The following is a 23,502-nucleotide window of genomic DNA, read 5'->3' as shown; positions in this document are numbered from 1 at the left end:
ACGGCGCAGTGGCAGCAGCCCCGCCGAAACGGGCGGACGGGAAAAACCCATGAAGAGAAGCCACGGTAGGGGACAAGGAGGGACAAGGAGGGACAAGGAAGGACAGGAAGGGACAGGAGGGTCAGGGAGGAACAAGGAGGGACAGGGAGGGAAGGAGGCATTCCCACCTGCCCCGTCCCTCTCCTCAGCCCTGCCGCCATTTCGGGAGCTCTGTGCGGGCGTGCGGCTCCCCCTGGCGGCCTCACAGCCGTCCCGTCCCGGTGGCCATGAAGTCCATGTTCGTCACCGTGAGCACCACCAGCTTCGATGAGCTGATCGCCACGGCCCGCTCCCCGCCCGCGCTGCAGGTCAGTCGGCCGAGACACCGACACCGGCCCTGGCCCGGGCCTGCCCTCCCGGGGCTGGCGCCTGTGCGCCGCGGGCTGCCCTGCCCTCCCTGCCACATCCCGGCAGCAGTGCCGGGGCGCCTGAGGGCGCCGTGGCGGTTCGGGGGTGCCCGGCGGAGAAGCATGAAGTGTTGCTTGAGGAAGGGGAGGGACAGCCTGTGGGACGGGGAGGGGGGGGGGTGATACCGGGGCCGGGGCCGTCTGGAGCTGGGCACAGCCCTCACACAGCCTCTCTATCCCCGCCTCATCCCCTTCGTTCCACCTCCGTCATCCCCCCCTTCTTCTCCTTCTCTCTCTCCGTCCCCCCTCCCCACCATCTTCTCCGCCCCCCTTATCGCCTCCATCCCCCGGTGCTGTGCCCGCAGGCGCTGCAGAGCCGCGGGTACCAGAAGCTGGTGCTGCAGGCGGGCTGGGGCTCGCTGCCGCAGCCGCAGCCCAGCAGCAGCCCGGCCGCGGCGGTGGAAGCGTTCCGGTTCAAGGACTCGCTGGCTGAGGAGCTGCAGAGCGCAGACCTGGTCATCAGCCACACAGGTACAGCCCGGCTGCTTCTGGGGCTGCGGGAGCTCTGTGGGATGAGGTCTCTTCAGCCCGGGGTGAGCTGGCTGGGAGTGCTGAGCTCCACAGCTGGGTTGTTCAAGAGGCTCCCCTCTTTCAGCAGCGAGTAGGGGGATATTTGATCTCTCACCATGTTTTCTGTTCCTCTTGTAGGTGCTGGTAGCTGCCTGGAGACTCTAGAGAATGGAAAACCACTAATAGTAGTAATAAATGACAAGCTGATGAACCATCAGCTTGAGCTGGCCAAACAGCTGCACAGAGATGGCTGTGTCCTCTACTGTAACTGCAGGTATGGAGCTGCTGCGACTGTTCCTGCTGGGCAAGAGCATTCAGTCCATGTGACTGCACAGCTGAGAACGCAACAAGGTAATTTACATCCTTCTCTGTCATCTCCATCTGGATATTACATTTTCCAGAGTGAATAGACTAACACTATGTAGAAAATTACCACACTTACCAAGCTTTTTTACCACAATAATTATTTTTTTACCACTTATAAATATTTTTTTTTTCATTTGAGGTAACATATATTTAGATTAAAAAAAGGAAAACACTTCAGGGGATTAATAAAACAGATATAGATATTATCTGGTTAGTAACTTTAAATACCCCTGTCTTTCAGGTACTCATTCAGGCTGCCCTTTTAACCAAACTTCCTGAATCCACCATACCATCTGACAAGTAGTTTCACAGATCCACTGCCTGTCACTTCAGGAGCAAAATTTAAACTAAACTAACAAAAACACACAAAAAACCCCCTACCCCACAAGCAAACAATGTGTGAAAAAATCCCACCATCACCAAAACTCCTAGCTCCTTTTATTAGAGTTCATCCTGACTCCTGTTGGGTTTATTTCTCCTCCTGGTTTTGACTGTATCTTACTGTTTTCTCTTTACTCATGATTGACTCCACTCTAAAAATAAAAGATGACTTTTAAACTGAAGGCAGAAAAAATGTAACGCCCTTTACTTAGTCTGCATCTTGTTCCTTTGCCTTGCAAGCAGAGTTTCCTATGTTTCAGACGAGCTTTCTGAACAGACCAGGCCTGGCATTCATTTAAATTGAGCAAGTTTCCTAAACTTATTATCTTGGTGCTTCTGTCAGCTTTGGAATATTTATTTCTTTGTGTTGGGCAGTGCCAAGCATTCGAGCCTTATTTGCAGCCTGATACTAGCAAGTGACAGATTGATGTAGCTGTTCTTTCTGACCCTTTCTGTGATCAGGGGAGAACTCTTCCATGTGTTCAAATAGGATGGATTTCCTCTTATGGTTTATGGAGCAGAGCCTCAGATCTTGCTCAGTCTCCCAGCACTGCGACCACAGAAGATTAAAAAGTGTCAAAGTTGAGTTTGTCTCAGAAAGCTGATGGAAGTGTGTTCTCAGCAAGGCTCCCTACCAGCCAGTGCTGGCTGGGGCCTGCTGCTCTGGGCATTCTCTTCCTTTCCATACATATCCTTATTTAATATTTCCATGCTAAAGAATTATGTATGGATGCATAGAAAGAAAATTATATTTAAAATTTTCCCATGAGATGGCTATTTCTTTAATTTTTGCTTTTGGTCTGTTTTTACTGCACTCTTGTGGAGACAATGCAGTCAATGAACTTGTCAGCTTTGAAACCTTTTCCTCCTGGACAGCCAGAAAAGTTTGCTTCATTCTTGAATAAAGTTCTTGGGTTACAATAAACAAAACAGAGAAATAAAAAAGTTGGAACAAAATGTGTCATCTCCTCCACTTAAGATCTGCAGCTGGGCCAAACACTCAAAGAAAATTTTATTTAATATTAACTGATATTAGTGTCAAACTCATTCAGCTTTATGCATAAAAGAGTACAATGCCAATAAGGAGGGAGTATGAACTGTCCTGCGGCATGGACAGACATATTTCTGTCACAAAAGCTGCACTGGAATGGGAATTCCACCGATGAGGACAAGTTAAACTACTTCTTTACAGGCATGGCATATGCCTTCTGGTCTCTTGACCTTTTTTGCTAAACACAGGTGGAAATGTGAAATACAAAGCTGTGTTTCGTGTCAGGTACAAACAGGCGACGTGTATTTGTGAATGAGAAATGTGTGGACCCAGACAATGGGCGAGCTGTGAATTCTATTAATAAGTGAGGAAAATAAAGCATGGAAAAAGGCCTTTGAACCTATCTTTGGTTTGCAATTAACGCTGGTTGATTTAGGAGCATTGGAATTAAGGTGTTAAAGATAAGGCTTTTTGCTTGCATTGAATCCATAAAAAGCTCTGCAATAATAATCTTTTGAAGCATAATTTTACAATATTACTTGTATCCTTGAAACTATAGCTTTGGAATATATAAAAAGGAAATATGCTTATCTCACGCCTTATTGAAGCAGAGAAAAACAGCTTGAGAAAGGAAGATGAACATCACCTGAAGCGTTATGAACAAAAATTCTGCCAATTTTTTTTGTGAGAAAAAGCTTACCATGGTTGCTGTTATGAACAAAAATTCTGCCAATTTTTTTTGTGAGAAAAAGCTTACCATGGTTGCTGCTGGGCTGCTGCTTGTGTTATGGTAATTATGGGTCGTTGTCATTAATAGTTGGTTTTGTATCAGTAAAAACTCCAGCTGGGACCAAGTTAATGGCCCTTCTCTGAGACAGTGAAGGGTGGGGACCTCCCAAACAGTGAGGAGAAGAGACTTTAGGAGGGGGGATATGCAAAATAACTCCAGGACCAGCATGCCATGAGAAGCTACTGCTTCTAGCTTGCTAAAAAAGACCTCAAAACAACAAGCCACCTAAGAGCTGAGAGATTGGAGTGATGTCTGGATGTCAGGAACGGAGCGCTGAGCCTGCAGAGATGCTGAACACCGTCGCATTCCCTCTCACCCTGAGCATGGGAGTCGTCCCGATGCCGGGAGCAGGCCAAGAGAGGTGGCCGGATTAACATCGGAAGGGGTCACCACGCCCTAAAGGCTCCCACGAAGACCGGACCCCCAGCTCTGCCCCTAGTGGACAAAGCTGCGCATATCCTCCTCCTCCAAGTCACCCGGGGAGAGGCGATGGGAAGCTGCAGCCCCTTCCAAGCTGCCCAATCCTGAGCTGATCACTTTTAATAAAGGCACTAAAAGGAGAAAAAGTCTCCTGCCCTGTTTATTTTAGCTTGGGCGCTCGTCCGCAATAACCACGCCAGAAGAGGACACCAGGACTGGCCATCTTGGACCTCCAGGACAGCTGGCTATCAGGACCAGAGAGATCGGCTCAGGACCAGCGACACAGAGGAGCACTGGAGCACCAGACTGGTGAGAAATCCAGTGGCAGGAGTGGGAGACTCCTGCGCATGTGTGTGTGAGTGAGACGAGGGCTGGCAGCCGGACCTTCGGAGCAAGAGCGGACCTCTTGGTACCACATTTCCGAACGTTTGCGAGAAAGCCAGCCGGGAACAGGGGAAAGTGAGTGGAATTAGCGTGAGTGAGTCGTCTCCTAAGGGGGAAAAAAAAGGGCCCCCCCTCTCTGGGTATGCGGAGGGAATAGTTGTATGAGTGGAACGCACGAAAAGTAAGTCCTGACAGAGGGAAGTCAGGCAGATTGTAAGTCCCGAGAAGGATTCGGGTAGCTCACAAGCCCTGCAGGCAAAGTAAGTCCTAACAAAGGAGTCAGGCACAAACCCCAGCGAAGGAGGCTGCACGTTGTTTTTAAGTCCTGATATGGTGAAGCCTAAAAATTGGCACGTTAGGCAAACTAAAAATCAGGCAGCAGTTTTTCCTGACTGAGGGAGTCAGGCACAACCCGGATTCTTAGGCTGACGTTTCATGTGTTCAAGTCCTGATAGATGTACGATCTGACATTGGGAAAGTTGGGCAATCAAGAGATCGGGCAGTTGTTTCAGTATAAAGTCCTGAGCATCATGCAGAAATTTGAAGTTCGGTGGAGGAGGCTGAAGCTCCTCAATTGAGGTTTATTTTTTTTAATTACCTGTCAGTAGAGGCACCTTTGGGATTTTTTACTGTTGAGACCTGAAAAATGGGAGGGTGTAATAGTAAAAAGACCGGCAAGAGACTGAGGAATATACCTTCCAATAGTCCCTTAAGAGAACTGTTGGAGAGATGGGGTTCTATAGAGGCCACAGAGGGATTAGATAAAACGAAAATGATCCACTACTGTGTAGAAGTGTGGCCGGAATTAGAGGTGCAAGGAGGATGACCTTGGTGTGGGACAAAGGACAAGTGGATGTGCCAACAACTAAATCATCGGACAGCTCGAGGAGATACTGATCCTGAGCAATTACTGTATGTATCTTGCTGGTTAAAGAATGCTATTGGGGATGAAGGGGTGAGAATTTGTAAGGTACAGAAGAAGAAGAAGTAGATTTTTTTAGGTCCTGCTTAGGTTATTTTAATCTGTTCATAAATTGACATGTGCAAATTCCAGTTGACACTGAATCCAAGTAACTCCTCATGCAGTTTGAATAGACATGAAAATCAAGACCCTTCATGGCTGACAATCAATCAGACTCTCCCTACCCCCACCCCACCATTTCCCCCATCCAAGCCCTGGCACTCAGAGCAGCCTTGTGCAAATCTGAGCTCCCTCCAGCCCAGGCTGCATCTGCAGCTTTCAGCTCCTTGGCTCCAACACCCACCTGCTTTCCTTGGAGAAGGAGCTGTCCGAGACACAGAGGGATGTTCATTTAATCTCAGCCAACAAAGCCAAGGGAAGGCACAGCTCCATCAAATGCAAAAGTCATTCCTGTGGTGGAAATTACATCTACTTTCCACAGACATTCTCAGAGCAATGGAAAACACCTTCTGTGCCCAGCACAGATCCCAAAGTCCCCCCAAACCCTCCCTGCCCCAATTCTGCCCAGATTTGCTCTTTGCACACAGGAGTCACACGCTGAAGTCAGGAGCTCCCTCCATGCCCAGGGGGAGGAAAAGAGAGAAAGGGGATGAAGAGCTCTCCTGTGCAGAGACCAAAGTCCAAGTGCAGCCCCTGCAGTGGGAACCACAACTCATCAGGTTTGTGTCCTTTGGGCTCAGGGACTGATGACACTCAGAGGCACAGAAAGGTTTCTTGTAAACAAACAGAACCTGATCATTTGAACAGTTTAATAACCATCACAGCTCTTCTCTCAGCTCTCGGGGATGTCCCAGCAGCATGTGACATGTCCCCTATCCCCCAGGGATTTCTGTACAAGAACAGTTTTAGATCAGGACAAAAGAAAACACAATTCTGTGATAAATACAAACATAATTGAGGTGATGATTATTTTTATATTTATAATATATAAACTCGGAAATCTTGGTCAACTTCTTGCACCTCAAAGCATTAAACCAGTCAATTGAGAGGTACTTGAATGACCAGAAAGGACCTAGAGGAGAAAATTTGGGAGCAGCAGGAAGTACCAAGATCCAGCTGCTCTAAATGAAAAGATGGTCTTAGAAATGGCCATTAAAACAGGAGAGCAGGAAACACCTGATGGAAGAGTGAGATTAAATAATAAACTGAATAATGCTGACAGAAGTAGATGAGAAGACCAGTGTTTCTTCTTCTGCCATCAGTATGCTTCCAGGGAATCCCTGTTCGTACTAGGAAAATTTTGCCATTTCTCAAAAGTACTCAAATGACCCACATAAAAAAGATTTGCTTGTATCTTATGATATAAGCAGGTATTAAAACCTGTGCCCCTTTCCAGGCAGACATCAGTTGTGTGCCTATGAACAAGCAGTGCCACTTGTGCCCTGAGGTTCCCAGCTGGGATTGGATCTCTCCGAGAGCACCCAAAGGAGAGCAGAGATCCTTGCAAGCTGCAGATCCCTGACAGCCCCGCAGGGTTACTCTTCCATCAACATCTGCTCTGCTTCAGTCTGAAACAGGGCCCAACATGGTGCCGGGATCATCAGAGAGCTGAGGTGTGTGCTGAAATTCAATGCCCTCCCCATCCCGCAGCAGCCCTGCATTTCCCTCCTGCAGCCCTGGTCTCCAGCACAGCCATGGAGGCTCTTTGGGCTCTGGACTGTTGCTGCAGCCCCCAAGGACAGCTGAGCTCTGCCTTTGGCACAGTCAGGCCTGGCCAGCGCAGGCCATGCTCAGCAATTGCTTGTGTGTGCCTGGCCTTGCTGTCAGCCCTGGCAGTGGCTGCGTGGCCCCTTTGTGGCCCTGTGCTGGCCCAGCCATGGTGGCCCAGCCCCTGTGCAGGCCCAGCCCAGGCCAGGAGCATTGCGGCTGGGAACGGCCCCTGTGCCGTGGTGCCCACAGCAGCCTTGGGGCTCTGTGCCCCATGGCCTCCCTGCTGGGCAGCCTCTGCCAGCTCCTGCAGAGCCCGGGGCATCTGTGGGCCTACACAGACAATGTAATGGGTTAAAACTTTAAGTTTGTTCATCAAAGCTGACAAAGTAATTCCAGTAAGACTGTTGCATCACCTCTAGTTTGTCTAAGTAAATTTCCAGACTTTAAAGGATAAGGAAGATGAAACCAAAAGACAATAGGTTTCACAAACAGTTGTTTATCTGTTAGTAAACTGTTAATATGGGTGGGGGGTTTGCTATGATTGATAACACAGTATCAGCTTATCCACTCAGTAAACCTAGGATTCCAGGAACTCAGCAGATTGAGCCTAAGAATTCCAGGAATCAGAGAAAGGAAAATTACCAACCTTCATCTGCAGACCCCAGGAGGTGGACTATGACCACCTAAACACAAAAGAAGAATACGCAGAGTACTACACATCAGCCTGGAAGCAGGACTGTATAAGAACTCCACGGAAAATCAGATGAGTGCGGCAGTGGTAGAGCGGAGACTCTCCTGTCGCCCAGCGCGCCCAGGACGCTGACTTTGCCTATTATCACTTGCTCTATCAATTAATAAATTTAATTTTATTTGGACTTATTAGTGGGTAATTCATCCTCCACCGCAACTAACCTATAACAGACAGCCCTGCCTCGTGCTCTCCAGACCTTTGGGCCAGCAGAGAGGCAGCCAGGCCTGGCCATGGCCAGGAACAGGCCCTGAGCCCTGCAGGAGGATAGAGCTGGGCCACAGCCAAACTCAGCCCAGGCCAAAGCTGGGCTCAGCAGCCAGGGCTGCCAAGGGCTGGGCACAGAGACTGGGGCTGACAAATGTCCTGGGCCCCCTCCCTGCTCTGTCCATGCCACCAAGGGCACAGAGCAGCCGCCTCTCTGGAGCACTTGCCTGTTTGCAATGCTTTGCACAGGCGCTGGCCCTGCCCCACAAGGCCTGGCCTGAGTCCTGCCCCTGCACGCTCAGCCAGACTGAGACGGACACTGATGGTTTCTGGGCCAGGCTCTCTGAGCCCAGCCCAGCTCTCTGCAAGCTCTGCCAGCTGCTCTGAGCTCTGGGCAGCACCAAGGGCCTCCCCCCAGCCCAGCCCAGCCATCTCTGGCCCCACAGCTCTGCTCAGGCCAGGCTGCTCTGGGCACTGCCCCATGGCCTCAGCCCCTGGCAAGGGCACAGCAGCAGCTGCCGCTGCCACAGGACTCAGCCCCAGCCATGGGGGAAGGTGCTTGGCCAAGGCCAAAGGGGGCTCCCTGGCTGCCCTGCTCCCCTTGGGCTGAGGTGCTGAGAGCTCTGCAGCCCCTGCTGCCATCCCATCTGCCCAGGGCAGCGCAAGAGCCCCGGCCTTGGGGCCCTCAAGAGCTGCTCCTGCTCCAGGCCCAGGGCCCAGGCCAAAGCTGGGGCAGCCACAAAGCTGTGCCCATTTCTGTTCATTGTTGCTCTGATGGGGATGGACCTTCATCCACTAGGAGGTTGCTGATCAGTTTTCCTACTCTGGAGGCCTCTTCTTTCTTGAGCTCTTCAGTTCACAAATTCACTGAAAAAGGCTCATAAACATTTGTTCAAAATAGACAAACAAGAAAAGCCCATGGGAATAATTTAAATTTTCAGTTCTTACTCAAAATGCTCAAACTAGAAGAGCCCTGGAAATAATTTATATTTTCAATTCTTCTGTGGTTAATCAGACATTTCAGAAGTGCATTTAAATTGAATATACTGTATTGAAACAATGCAGAGAACATTGTTTTATCCAGTTTTCTTTTCCTGTTTATACATTGATATCAGCAATCCCCAATTGATATGGATCCCCAGCGTCTTCTGATGCAGTCTGAACAGATATGAAAATCAAAGCCCTCCGTGGCTGACAATCAAGAACACTTTTTCCCCATCCCCTCCCATCATTTCCCTCACCCAGTCCCTGGCACTCCTATGGATCAGGAATTGTGTGGCCAGCAGGAGCAGGGCAGGGATTCTTCCCCTGTGCTCAGCACTGGTTGGGCAGCATCTTGAGTGCTGTTTGCAGTTCTGGGCCCTCCAATTGAGGAAGGACATGGGAGGGGCTGGAGCGTGTTCAGAGAAGGGCAACAAGGCTGGTGAGGTGTCTGGAGCACAAGTCCTGTGAGGAGCAGCTGAGGGAGCTGAGGTTGTTTATCCTGGAGAAGAGGAGGCTCAAGGGAGACCTCATCACTCTCTACAACTCCCTGACAGGAGGGTGCAGCCAGGTGGGGATCAGGAATTTTTCCCATGAAACAGTGACAGGACAAGAGGACACAGCCAAAAGCTGCACCGTACCAGGGGAAGTTTAGCTGGACATTAGGAAATATTCTTCACAGAAAGGGTGTTTGGGCATTGGAATGGGCTGCTCAGGGAGGTGGCTGAGTCACTGTCCCTAGAAGTGTTTAAAGAAAGACTGGATGTGGCACTGAGTGCCATGGTCTGGGTGACAAGGTGGTGTTGGGTCCCAGGTTGGACTTGATGCTCTCCAAAGTCTTTTGCAGCCTGCTTGATTCTCTGATGATTGTGACACTGCAGGTGCCTGGGTAAGCCAGGGGCCATAGGGACACTGCGGGGCCTGGTGGCACTAAGAGGACCATGGTGACACTGTGTACGACATGGCAGCACAGAGCCAAGGGCCCATTGTGACACTGTGGGGCTGGATGGAAGCAAGGAGTCCATGGTGACAGTCTGGGTCCTGCTGGAACCACAGAGGCCACTGTGACCCTGCAGGGCCTTGTGGAACCATGCAGAGCATTGTGACAGAGCAGGACCTGGTGTCATGATGGGGCCATTGTGACACTGCAGGGCCCCATGGAACCAAGGGGCCAGTGCTGCTCCTCAGGGATTCCTGGAATGAAGGAAACATGTTTGACACCATGGTGGCCCTTGGGACCAAGAGGCCATTGTGACATGGTGGAACCAAGGAGAGCATTGCTGCACTGCCAGACCTCCTGGAACCAAGGATCCATTATGACACTTCAGGGCCTTGGGGGACAAAGGGCCACTGTGACACTGCAGGGCCCAAGGATCCAAAGGACTTTGTGGCACCAAGGGGTCCCATGGAACCAAAGAGACATTGTGACACTGGGAGGCCTCATGGAATCATGGAGGCCATAGGGACACTCTGGGGTCTCATAGAGTTGTGGTGACACCAAGCTGGCTGGGAGTGTTGATCACCTGGAGGGTAGGAGGGCTCTGCACAGGGCCCTGGACAGGCTGGATCCAGGGCCCAAATTCAACAAGGTGAGGTTTAACAAATCCAAGTGCTGGGTCCTGCACTTTGGCCACAACAAGCCCTGCAGAAATACAGGCTGGGGACAGAGTGGCTGGACAGCAGCCAGGCAGAAAGGGACCTGCAGGGACTGATGGACAGCAGGCTGGACATGAGCCAGCACTGTGCCCAGGTGGCCAAGAAGGCCAATGGCTCCTGGGCTGGATCAGGAATGGTGTGGCCAGCAGGAGCAGGGCAGGGATTCTTCCCCTGTGCTCAGCACTGGTTGGGCAGCACCTGGAGTGCTGTGTCCAGTTCTGGGCTCCCCAATTTAGGAAGGACATGGAGGGGCTGGAGCATGTCCAGAGAAGGGTAGCAAGGCTGGGAAGGGGTCTGGAGGACAACTCCTGTTAGGAGCAGCTGAAGGAGCTGGGGTTGTTTATCCTGGAGAAGAGGAGGCTCAGGGGAGACAAGGCAGTGTCAGGGCACAGATTGGACTTGATGATCTCCAAGGACTTTTCCAACCTTGCTGATTCTGGGATTCTCTGAAAGAACCCTTGGAGCAATTGCAGGAGGAGCCCTGGGCCTCCTCTGCAGAAGCTCTAGCAGCCCAGGTGCCTCAGTTTCTCCTGGCAGCCCCAAAGCCCATCCTGTCAGTCCTGCAGAGCCTCTGCAGCTCCTCCTCACTGCCCAGAACAGGGAGCCCCAGAGCCAGACACAGCAGCCCAGATGTGCCCCCCTGGCCTGGGGTTCCCTCCGGCAAGGGAGCAGCACCAGGCACTGCAGGAGCCTGCAGACAATTCCTGCAGCACTTGTAGGATGATCCTGCTGCCCAAGGGACATTCCCATGGGGCCAAGTCAGGAACTGCAATGAGGAGTGAGGCTGGAGAGGAAAGGGCAAAGAGGGATGGGCTGTTTGCAGGGCAGGGAACAGGGATGGGCACTAGGAAGAAATTTTTTGCCACGGAAGAGTAAAGAAATCAAAGGTGAAGCCAAGGAAATGGTCAGACAACTTTTGGGGTGGCTGCCAGGCAGCCCTGGCCCTGAGCAACAGCATCTGCAGTGGGACAGGAAACTCCCAGCTGATGGGAACAAACTTTCTGGCTGACTGCAGAGGCCAGGACAAAGCTGAGTGGTTTCCCTGGTGTCCCCCAGCCCTTGCTGGCCTCAGGGGCTGATGGCATTTGTGCTCCCTCAGGTTCATGTCCCCACACCAACAGCATGGGGGTGCTCCCGCCTGCTCTGTGCAATGCAAACAGGGGCTGCTGAGCCAGTGCTGCCATATCTGTGCCTGCAAGGATGGGGCACCTGTGTGAGCTGGGGGAGAGGCCAGGGCTGCAGAGGGGGGATGTTGTTGGCAGCTCCATGAGGACGCTCTGGGATGCTGCCCTGGGCTGTCCAGCACACTGGGGATGGATCAGCCCCTGCTCTGCTGCTCCTTCCCGTCTCCCCCAGGGCCCTTGCAGAGCCCCAGCCATGCTGTTTGCCCCCAGCCTGCCCACGGCCAGCCTGGGGCTGCTCACGGGGCTTTTCTGTGCTGAGCATTGGCCAGGCCATGTTCTTGAGAAACAGGGAAAGGGAAAGGAGCCTGGAGCCCCCAGGGCCTGGGCTGAGGCGTCAGTGCTGCCCCAGCAGTGCCCATGGCCTGTCCCTGCTGCAGCCCCGGCACTGCCACCCCCAGGGCTGTGCCCGGCCCCGAGAGCACTCAGGCCCTGCAGCAACACCAGGGCCACCAGGGCAGCGGGGCAGGGCCACGGCAGCAGAACTGGCAACACCAAGTGCTGCTGCTGCTGGGCACAGCTGCTGTGCCAGCCCTGATCTGCCCCCAGCTCTGCACACAGACATTGCTGCTGCAGCTCCAGAGAAGGCAGCAAAAGGGGAATCTCTGCAAATAACTTTGCTGAGACATCCTTTATTCTGTCTAAAGCCTCTGAGAGAGCCCAGCTCCGCATCAACAAATCTGGGGCCAAAGTGAATGTGGAGCGAAAAAAAGTGGGAAATGGCAGAATCAATGACCTTGCTTTTGGACAGTATAAAAAATAGAAAACAAGGAAAAAGAACCCCCAAAATAAAAGGAACAATATATATCAATGATTACTTTTATTACAGGTGATTTTAATGTTTCTGAAATTTTCTGGTCATAAGTGTCCGCACTGCAGCCTTGAGCTCCTTGTTCCTCAGGCTGTAGATGAGGGGGTTCAGGGTTGGAGGCACCACCAAGTACAGAATTGACAGGGTGTGGTGGTTTGACCAGGAAGAAGTGGGAATTCTGGGATGTTGTGGTCAAACCAATGGGTGCTCAGATTTTGATATTGGCACCTGGGGTAGCCAGTGGGTTTTAGGACACACCTCCGAGAACACCCAGGGGTTAAAAGCAGAGCTTCGGGCCTGGGAGACTCTCTTGGGACTTCGAGGGACGCAGGTCGGAGCTCTCCCCTGTCCAGCCGCTGCTGCTGGGCGGGGGAGGGGCAGCCATGTGGTAGGCCTGGGCCTGGACAGAGATGGGAGTGAGGAGGCCTTGGAGGATGGAAGGGTGGAGAGCAACAAGAGACATCGGGCAGCCATTCCCCCCCCTTGGAGACAGAGAGAGAGAGAGAGAGAGAGAGTGCAGCCTGTGTTACCTTGAAATCCAGTAGATATGTGCTGGCAGCAGGCAGCCCAGCTGAGGAGATGGGGGGGGGGTGCCGCCAGGAGTCCAGCCGCCTGGAGGAGTTTTTTTTAACCCTTCTTTTTGGACAATGAAAGCCTTATAGAACATTAACCCTTCCTAGACGAGTGATAAGAGTGGAGGAGGATGAAGGAAATGAACGAGTGATGGAGGTCTGGACCAGAGAGAGAGAGAGTGAGAGATGCTGAAAGAATGCAATAGGATGCACCTTAGGAGAAGATGGAGTGGCATTTTATGCTGGACTCTTTCGTGTAGTCATGGACAGAGCCATGTTTCCGTGTGATACAGAGACTGAGTCCAGGGGGAGAAATGTCCCAGAGCCAAAGAAGAGTCAGTGTGGGGACCCCTCAGCCCCAGGGGGTATATAAAATATGGGGGGGACAGATGTCCCAGAGGTGAGAAGGTGAGATATTGTGCTTTTCTGGAACTGGACAAAGCATCCTTAAAAAAGACAGCCCTGGAAGCAGCCCTGATCCCTGTTCGGTGGTGAGAGCACCGGAACAAGGACGGAAAAGGCCACCACGACACATGGAAGGACTCCCTCTCCTCCTGAGGAACTGAAAGTTTGAGCAATCTAAAGGGTGGTGTTGGACCTAGAATTGGTGATTTTGGAGGATGTATTGTATTGGGAATTTAGGGGGAGGAGGGGGAGAGTGTATTTTTTGTGAGGTTTTCATTTTCCTCGTGTTTCTTTTTTTTTTTTCTTTCTTCTTTTGTGTGTAGTTTAGTAATTGTTTTGTGTGTAGCTTAGTTAATAAAATTTTCTTTATGTTTAAGTTTGGAGCCTGCTTTGCTTATTCCTGGTCACATCTCACAGCAGACACCGGGGAGAAGGTGTACTCATGGGGGCTCTGGCTTTGCCAGGCCCAAACCATAACACAGGGCCAGATCCAGGGATGGGGACGAGATGGAGGGGGGCTTCAGGTGGGCAAAAAAGCCAGTGCTGAGAAACAGGAAAACCATGGCCAGGTGAGAGAGGCAGGTGGAAAAGGCTTTGTGCTGTCCCTTCTCAGAGCAGATCCCCAGCACAGCCCTGAAGATCTGCACATAGGAGAAAACCATGAATACAAAACAGCCAAAACCTAAAGAGTTGGAAAACATAAGAAGTCCAAGTTCCCCGTGATAGGATTTGGAGCAGGAGAGCTTGAGAATCTGGGGCACCTCATAGAAGAACTGGCCCAGGGCATTGCCTTGGCACAGGGATAGGGAAAATGTATTGGCTGTGTGCAGCAGAGCATTGAGAAAGCCACTGGCCCAGGCAGCTTCTGCCAAGTGGGCACAAGCTCTGCTGCCCAGGAGTGTCCTGTAGTGCAGGGGTTTTCAGATGGACACATAGTGGTCGTAGCACATGATGGTCAGGAGAGAAAATTCTGCTGACATGAAAAATACATACAGAAATAGCTGTGCAGCACATCTTTTGTAGGAGATGGTGCTGGTGTCCCAGAGGGAATTGTGCATGGCTTTGGGGACAGAGCCAGATGTCTTCTTCTTCTCGCCCACCCATTCCTGCTGGGAATGTAGCCCCTGCATGCCTTGTTCCTGTGCTGAAAGTTGACAGGTACAGTAAAAATTGAATTCACCCTTTTGGTATCAGCCCCAGGCTTTGTGTGGGCAGGCAGAGGCAGGCAGGAGGCAGAGCTGTCAGCAAAGGAAGGGCCCAGCCAGGTGGGGCAGCCAGGGGATGCCGACAGCCTGCAGGGACAGAGGCGCAGGGCAGGGACACCGTGGGACAGCCTGGGCTGCACAGGGCACAGGGATGGGCAGCAGCTGCAAGACAGCCCTGCCAGAGCCAACTTGGGAAGCACTTTGGCCATGGCTGCTGGTCCTGGGCCTGAGGCAGGAGCAGGAGACAAGTGACCCTTGCAGGCCTGGGGCCTCATTGCCTCCTTGTCCCTGCTCAGCAGCCTGGCAGGGGCTGCCTCATGCTCCTGTGTGGTAGCTAGGGAAGAGGTGCTGTGGAAGATTGTCGCGATGTCACGGAAAGCCAGGACCCTCTGTTTCCCGTAGATAAGACCCTCAGTTACTCATAGATAAGAAACTAACATAGGAATGTGGCCCCACTAACAATAGGAATGTTGCCCCACTGAAGTCAGCAACTTTCTACTCCTTACTCAGTACTTTTCCATTCCCTACTAACCATAGATAAGAAAGACAAACCCCTTTTTGATGTAGAGACCCCTAAGACTATAAGACCCCATGAGAAGAAGTAATAAACGCCATTTGACCGTCCACCACATTGGTGTCTGCGTATGTCATTGGCCCGAACGGCCCTGGAGAGTGGGCTGTCGAGCCGTACCTCAGAACCAGGTTGCCTGCCTTGATCTAAAAGGCAACATTTTGGCGCCAGAACCCGGGAAAGCGGCTTGCGCCCGGCGAACAGGAATTCTCCTGGAAAGAGGACGGCGACTGCGGCAGCAGGTCTGACCGCAGTGGGAGGGACGCCTCCGGACCCGCGTGGACAATGGAAGCCATAGCAAAGGTCGTAACAGAGATGCATGCACAATGGGGTATAGAATGTAAACTTAGGGATTTAACTCTCGCATTGCCGAGACTGATTAAGCTTGGGGCTATTGAAAGCCCCGTGGACGTCCTGCATTCGGACGTATGGGATAATTGTACAAAAGCCCTGGCGGAGGACACTATGTCCTTGGGCCCAGGGAAAGCCCTAAAATCGTGGGGCAGAGTTGTCCAGGCTCTACAAAAAGCTCGACAAGAGCAAGAAACCTGGAAAGCCGCTCGAACTTGTTTATTAGCCGTGCCGCAGTTGGGGGTGGGCGCGGCGACACAAACCGCGAAGGTGCCTGACCCGGGCGGACGTGCGGAGGCGTGAACGCCGGATCCCCCTCAGCGAGCGGACTCACCATCGGAAGGGGGGGAGCACACATGGGCGTTCTGGCAGGGGCTTGCGGAGGAGGCGCGGAACGCGGCCAGAATGTCGGACCCCATAGGGACCGATAAAAACGCCCCCCCACCATATGCGTTTGAAAATGGCGCCGAACCGCGTGGTCAGGGCGGAAAGGAGGAGGCGGGGGGCGGAAACGCAGTCAGCCTGCTGAACAACGCATGCGCGGGCGAGCGGGGAGACGGGGCGGCCCCCGCGGAGGCGCGTAAGACCAATCAGAGCGCTTTATTCAAATTAAGTCCTTGTAGGGCAAGGACCTCCCCCAGCAGGAGGCGGGGGGACCCCAGGGGGAGGGAACGGCCCGACCCCCGCAGGAAGGGGCGGGGTCGGAGCCCGAGGAAAAGGCAGAGCAGCCCGGAAGCATTTCTTTACTCGACTTCCGGCTTGGACTCGGACTCGAGCTCAGAGCCCGAGATAGGGTCGGAGGATTCCGACTCAGATTCTAGCTTTAACAGAGAGAGAGCAGCGGCATGTAAGGTCACTAGCCACAGCGCTCCCGCATGGGTGAAGGGGTTACCAGAGAAAAACTGAACCCCGCTTACAAACTGGCAGAAAATAAAAATGGCTTGCGCGGAATGGGCTGCGTCTGCCACTCAGGTGTTCCCGGTTCGTGTGGGGGGGGCAGGCGGAAACCAAAGGATTTATTCACCGGTCAATCCGAAAGATGTGCAGGCAATTGTTAAAGCGATTGCGGATAAGGGAATTAATTCTGCCATGGTTTGCATGCTCATTGACGGCCTTTTTGGTGGGGACGATATGCTTCCCTTTGATATTAAGCAGATGTGTAGAATGATATTTGACGGTGCGGGGATGATCGTTTTTAAACAAGAATGGGAGGATAATTGCATTAAACAGCTAGCCTTGGTAAAAGGGGCAGACCACCCACTGCACGGCTCCAGCATACAGAGGCTAATGGGCACAGACCCCACTATGATCACCCCTCAGCAACAGGCTGAGGGCTTGCGTGCCCATGAGGTCATGACAACAACCCGTGCTGCCCGAGAAGCCATCCGTAATGCTTCCAAAGTTGTAGCCAGACCATCGCCGCGGTCTTCCATAAAGCAGGGTGAGAGTGAGAGTTTCACTCAGTTTGTGGACAAACTTCAGGCTGCATTAGATTCCTCTGCGTTACCCTCAGAGGTGAAGGGTCCCGTGCTGGCAGAGTGCCTATGCCAGCAATGCAATTCAGCCACCAAGGACATTTTAAGGTCACTGCCACAGGGGTCTAATATAGCTGCCATGATCAGACACGTTGCAAAGGAGGAACATCTAGCTCCCATTCAAGCAGCAGTTCACACTGCAATAACCAGTGTGATGGCATGCCTTAACTGTGGCCAGGCAGGCCACTTGGCAGTAAACTGCCTCCAGCCAAAGTGCCTATCAGCAGCTGCTCCACCACGCCAAGGGGGAGGTAGGGGGCCGTGCTGGGTGTGTGGAAGGAAGGGGCATTTAGCTAAGGAATGCAGATCCAGGCCCCAGGGAAACGGGAGAGGGAGGGGGCACCTGGGCCGCAGCCAGCCCCCTCCCACCTGGAATATGCACCGGCCCAGCTACAACAACCCCCAGTGGGGCAGGGGACCCTCATACCCTATGCCCCCACAGGGAGCAGTCACCTTTGCATCCCCCCCAGCAATACGATGGCAGAGTTGTGCAGCACCCTCAATACCCTCGCACCCCCCACCGCCACAAGCCACGCCGGAGTCACAGGAACAGCAGGGGACGCCCCAGAGCGGCATCCCTGGGTGGCCTTGGTCATGAAAATAGGGAAGGAACCTCTGATGGTGTGGGGGACATTCCGCCTTTACGGCAGCCAGGATCCCCACGTCATAGGGTTTCAGTTTTGGGCGGACACGGGATCAGACTGCACGATTTTTCCCCAAGCACATTGGCCCGGACATTGGCAATTCAAAGAAGTCTCCCCAGTGAACGGAGTGGGGGGGCAGTCCCGGGCATGGAAAAGCACCCAGCTGGTGGCTATAACACTTCACATGAAAAAGAGACCAGAACAGACAGTAGCAATCTACCCCTACATTTTGCAAACTTCTCCACCCCTGTTAGGAAGGGATGTCCTTTCCATGCTCGGATTTTGGATTACAAATTTATCCTGAGGGCCACTGCCGTACACCCTCTGCTGCCAATCAAATTGACTTGGAAATCATCAGACCCTGTATGGGTTGAGCAGTGGCCCCTGACAGAGCCTCAAATGGCAGCCTTGCTGGAACTGGTCGACCGCGAATTGCAAAAGGGTCACATAGAGCCGTCCACCAGCCCATGGAAAACCCCTGTATTCGTGATCCCCAAAAGGTCCGGACAAGGCTATAGTCTCGTCCACGACCTGGGAGAAGTGAACAAGACGATCCAACCCATGGGTCCAGTCCAGACACTGCTACCCACGAACTCAGCCATCCCCACAGGGCAGCCGTGCGCAGTACTGGACATCAAGGACTGTTTCTTTTCAATACCCCTGCACCCTGAGGACAGAGAACGATTTGCCTTTTCCGTGGCGTTTCGGAACGGCGAGCGGCCCAACCTTCGCTTCCAATGGAGAGTGCTTCCACAAGGCCTGGTCGACAGCCCGACCATATGCCAAATCACTGTGGACAAAGCACTGATGCCAGTCCGACACTCCAATCCCACAGCAACCATCATCCAGTACGTGGATGACATCCTGGTCGCAGCACCATCAACAAGCCAAGTGGATCACCTGGTGTCCACAATCACGGAAACACTTCAGGCCAACGGCTTCAAGATCGCGAGCGCAAAGACCAAGAGAGGACCCTGCGTGACCTTCCTGGGAGTAGAAATTACAAGCTCCTACGTGACACCCCCCGAGATGAAGGTCAACCGAGACGTCGAGACGCTCCATGACGTGCAACGCCTGGTGGGATCGCTGCAGTGACTTCGCAACATCATCCTGATTCCTCCTGAGGTCATGGACCCTCTGTACGACCTCCTGAAAGGAAAGAACCCCTGGGAACCCAAGGAGCTGACGCCGCAAGCAGCGAGCTCCCTCGACTTCATCGAAAACCAGATGTCCACTGGCACGCTTGCCAGGTGGAACCCAGCCATGCCACTGGACCTGTACGTCCACTTTACACCGAAGGGGGGAGGGGGAGCACTAGCTCAAGGACTCGCTGAAAAGGCCCGACCGATTCAATGGGTGGTCCTCGGAAGACCTGCTCATGCATTTTCCCCAGGAATCGAATGCATCGCCAGCCTCATCATGAAAGGCAGGAGACTCGCCTTGAAACACCTAGGGACAGAGCCGACAAGCATCCACCTTCCGTTTCGCAAGCAGCCGACCTCGGAGTCAGCCACAATATCGGAGTACCTGGCCCTTGCTCTCTCCGGCTTCGGAGGAGAAATCTCCTACTCCTCCAAGCCACCCTGGACTAAGCTGCTGACCGTAGTCGACATGGACGTGCCACCGAAGGTCAAGGACAGACCGCAGCCAGGACCAACGGTCTTCACAGACGCTTCCTCCACGACTTCAACCGCAGCAGCAGTGTGGCAGGCAGGAGAGCAATGGCATTGCGTCAAAGCGTGTGACCCCACACTGTCAGTGCAACAGCTGGAGGCAGCAGCAGTGGTTTTGGCATGTGGACTCTTCCAAGATGAACACCTCAACATCGTAACGGACTCTATATTCGTGGCAAGGCTCTGCCTAGCCATGGCAGGACCAGGTGTGTCAACATCAGCAGCAGCCCTAGTGCTGGAAGAAGCACTCTCTTTGCGACAGGGCACCGTGTCAGTCATCCACATCAACAGCCATGACCCAGTCAAAGGTTACTTTCAGATCGGCAACGACAAAGCGGACGCTGCAGCAAAAGGCGTTTGGACCTTGCAAAGAGCTCGTCAACTGCACGAGTCGCTCCACATCGGAGTCAAAGCACTGGCGAAGAAATGCGAAATCTCGACGGCGGACACGAAACATGTGGTAGCCACCTGCCCTTATTGCCAGAAGTCACCCCATTTGGACCTACGGGGTCAACCCGAGAGGTCTCAAGCCCTCAGAAATCTGGCAGTCGGACTTCACCTGGTGCGAACTGCTGAAGCCCAGAGCATGGCTTGCAGTGACAGTGGACACTTATAGCGGAACGATCATAGCCACACAGCACCCCAAAACTAACTCCAAAACCACAATTCAACACTGGCTGACAGCCGTGGCTTGGCTTGGTATCCCCAAGCAGATCAAAACAGACAATGGCTCCAATTTCACCTCCAAACAAGTACAGGAATTCGCCTCGAAATGGGGCATCACGTTAGTGCAAGGCATCCCATACAACAGTACCGGGCAGGCCATAGTTGAGAGAGCAAACCAGACCCTGAAAACCAAGATAGAAGTGTTGGCAAAAGCAGAGGGCTTTGCCAATTCCATTCCCACAGGAGATCAGGCACGTATGCTGGCAACCGCTTTGCTGGCACTGAATCAATTCCCTAGGGGAGGTGAAACAAACAGTCCCGTCCAAAAACACTGGGCCACTGGAGCGCTAGAAGAGGGCCCACAGGTGGTAATTAGAAACGAGCTAGGTGAGTGGGAACAGGGTTGGAGGCTGATGCTCACGGGGCGAGGGTACGCAGCTGTCAAAAAGGATGGCAAAATCAGGTGGTGTCCACTTAGGTCGATTAAACCGGACCTTCATAGCGAGCAGAATGAGACTGACGAGAATTGCGAGTCTTTGTTTACAAGACCTGCTCGTGGGACGTCCTCGTGACGCGTACATCCCGGTTCCAGACAAAAGTGACAGACCACCAAGCCATCAGGCAGCACCCAAGAGACCCGCACGGGTAAGACCCAAGCACCAGGGGTGTTTCTGCGTGATTTTGCTGTTGGGGCTTGTCGCCAGAGGGCAAGCCAGCCCAGACCACTACCCCCATCGGCCCTTCAGGTGGGTCATGCGACACCCTAGTAGTGGCAAAGTACTCAGACAAATCACCACACCAAACACCCCATCCTTCGTGTTCCGCATCACCGACCTGTTTCCGGGACAGCCAAGGGTAAACCCTTATTCCCCACACGTCACACACTCGTACCTATCCTACTGGTGCCCAGCTTCAAACCCTGGGAAAAGCTACTGCAATCACCCAGGGTGGGGATATTTTGGGCACTGGGGCTGCGAAACCATAGTTACAGATGCCAGACCGTCGGGGCCTGGGTGGGATCCACAAGAGCCAGACAAACTCTTACAGTTCACCTGGGCACCCATCAGCTGCAAAACACCCTTCTTCTCTCATGGAAACTTCCATCGAAACCAACATAAAATCCCTAGATTTCGGGCATGCACTGATTACAACATGACGGTCTTGCAGCCAGATCACCCTAGCTGGGCCACAGGCAAAACGTGGACAGTAGTCCTTCAAGGGTCAAAAGAGAGGGTGAACGTGCAAATTATCAGGCTCCAGCCGTCGGCACCCCGAGCGGTCGGATCCAACAAAGCGATTAAAAGCGTGCCGAAAGGGAGAAACGTAACCTACCCCAAAACCTTACCCACAGGGGTCAGCAATGTCCCAACCGGTCAAGCGGAAACCTTTCAGATGAGCCGCTTAACCGAGTCAGACTCAGACCCAATCCTTCGTATGTTAGAAGCTACCTTTGTATCCCTGAACGAATCCAACCCTAACCTAACCGAATCTTGTTGGCTTTGTTACGATGTCAAACCCCCCTTTTACGAAGGAGTCGCTCTAAAAACTCCCTTCAGTTATTCCTCAGCCGACGACCCTCACCAGTGCAGATGGGACACCCCTCGCAAAGGAATCACCCTGAGTCAAGTCACAGGCCGGGGCAGATGCTTTGGCAATGCAACCCTAGCTAGGCGGAAAGGCAACGTCTGCACCAAAATTGTCAAGCCTAACAGGAAAAACAATAAGTGGGCAGTCCCATCCACATCGGGGATGTGGGTTTTCCAGCGATCCGGAGTGAGTCCTTGTGTGTTCCTTCCCAAATTCAATGACTCTAACGACTTTTGTGTCCAAGTTCTGATTGTTCCTAGGGTCCTGTACCACTCAGACGAAGAAATGTACCATCTTCTTGAGGGACCCAGCCGGATCCACAAAAGAGAAATAATGACAGGTATAACTATCGCAATGCTGCTCGGCCTGGGAGCAGCCGGAACGGCCACGGGTGTCTCAGCCCTAGCGACCCAGCACCAAGGACTGTCACAGCTGCAGGCACCGATTGACGAGGACCTGCAAAGGATCAAGAAATCCATCTCCTTTCTAGAGAAGTCAGTCTCCTCACTCTCAGAAGTGGTCTTGCAGAACAGGCGAGGCCTGGACCTCCTGTTCATGCAGCAAGGGGGCCTGTGTGCCGCCTTGAAGGAGGAGTGTTGTTTCTATGCAGACCACACGGGAGTCGTGAGAGACTCCATGGCAGAACTCCGGAACCGACTGGCTCAGAGACAGAAAGACAGGGAAGCCCAACAGGGCTGGTACGAGTCCTGGTTCAATCAATCACCTTGGCTAACCACTCTGATTTCTGCCCTGATAGGTCCATTGGCGATGCTGTTTCTAACAGTCACCTTCGGACCATGCCTGCTGAACAAGCTGGTCTCGTTCATTCAGAGCCGCCTGGAACGGACCAACATCCTCTTTATAGGCTGATGACAGTTGCTGTGAATTCAACCAGGGAACAATGCCAGTCACAAGATTTTCCGAACTTGTCTGGCAAAAGCTTACTCAGGTTTCCCAAAACCCCTTTCCCTTGTCAAGTTACTATCTTATACCTCATTTCAGTACCTATGTATATGACTACCTCATTCATTTGTGAAAAGGGGGAGGGAGATGTGGTAGTTAGGGAGAAGGCGCTGCGGAAGATCTCGCGATGTCATGGAAAGCCAGGACCCTTTATTCCTCTAAGATAAGAGATTACCCTAGGAATGTGGCCCCACTAACAGTAGGAATGTTGCCCCACTAACAGTAATGCCAGTAACTTTCCATTCCTTACCCAGTACTTTTCCATTCCCTACTAACCATAGATAAGAAGGACAAACCCCCTTTTGACGTAGAGACACCTAAGACTATAAGACCCCATGAGAAGAAGTAATAAACGCCTTTTGACCGTCCACCATATGGGTGTCTGCATGTGTCACTGGCCCGAACGGCCCTGGAGAGTGGGCCGTCGTGCTGTACCTCAGAACCAGGTCGCCTGCCTTGATCCAGAAGGCAACAAAGAGCTGGAGAGCACAAGCACAGAAAGGCACTTACTCTGGCACCAATTTCTGGCCTCAGACCTGCTCACTGTGGGCCTAAAATAAAAATTTCATTCAGTGTTCTACTTAACACTTCTAAAATGTCCACAGCTTTCATTTTAGGCCCTTTTACTAGAAAATTAAAGCAAGGGCTGCTTTCAAATCATCAAGGCACACGTCATGAAGATAAAAGAGTCAGGTGCTCCTGTTCCAAAAAGCAACACCAGCAGTTGAAGCACTCAGCCAGGAAACAGAAAACACAGGCTCAGGTCTACAGAATAATTTGCAGTGTTCAATTACTTGGGCAGAGACTGGGACTCTGGGAAATAACA

General features: G+C 52.5%; 1 protein-coding gene across 2 annotated transcripts; it reads left to right on the top strand.

Annotated features, from left to right (window-relative positions):
* Nucleotides 1-266: 266 nt before the first annotated feature.
* LOC134432915 (UDP-N-acetylglucosamine transferase subunit ALG13 homolog) lies at nt 267-2,627 on the top strand. 2 transcript variants are annotated; one of them, XM_063181787.1, is made up of 5 exons: nt 267-347; nt 752-917; nt 1,095-1,230; nt 2,171-2,183; nt 2,529-2,627. In XM_063181787.1, exons 1-5 carry the CDS (start codon nt 267-269, stop codon nt 2,625-2,627), a joined length of 495 nt encoding a protein of 164 aa, XP_063037857.1. The 2 variants fall into 2 exon arrangements, with proteins under 2 accessions (XP_063037857.1, XP_063037856.1); XM_063181786.1 differs by lacking the exon at nt 2,171-2,183 and having other exon boundaries at nt 1,095-1,229; nt 2,515-2,627.
* Nucleotides 2,628-23,502: the final 20,875 nt, after the last annotated feature.

This window comes from Melospiza melodia (genome assembly GCF_035770615.1).
Source record: "Melospiza melodia melodia isolate bMelMel2 chromosome 7 unlocalized genomic scaffold, bMelMel2.pri SUPER_7_unloc_2, whole genome shotgun sequence".
NCBI classification, from domain to species: domain Eukaryota; kingdom Metazoa; phylum Chordata; class Aves; order Passeriformes; family Passerellidae; genus Melospiza; species Melospiza melodia.
The sequence above is the reverse complement of the archived record's forward strand: the minus strand, read 5'-3'. Positions and strand labels throughout refer to the sequence as shown.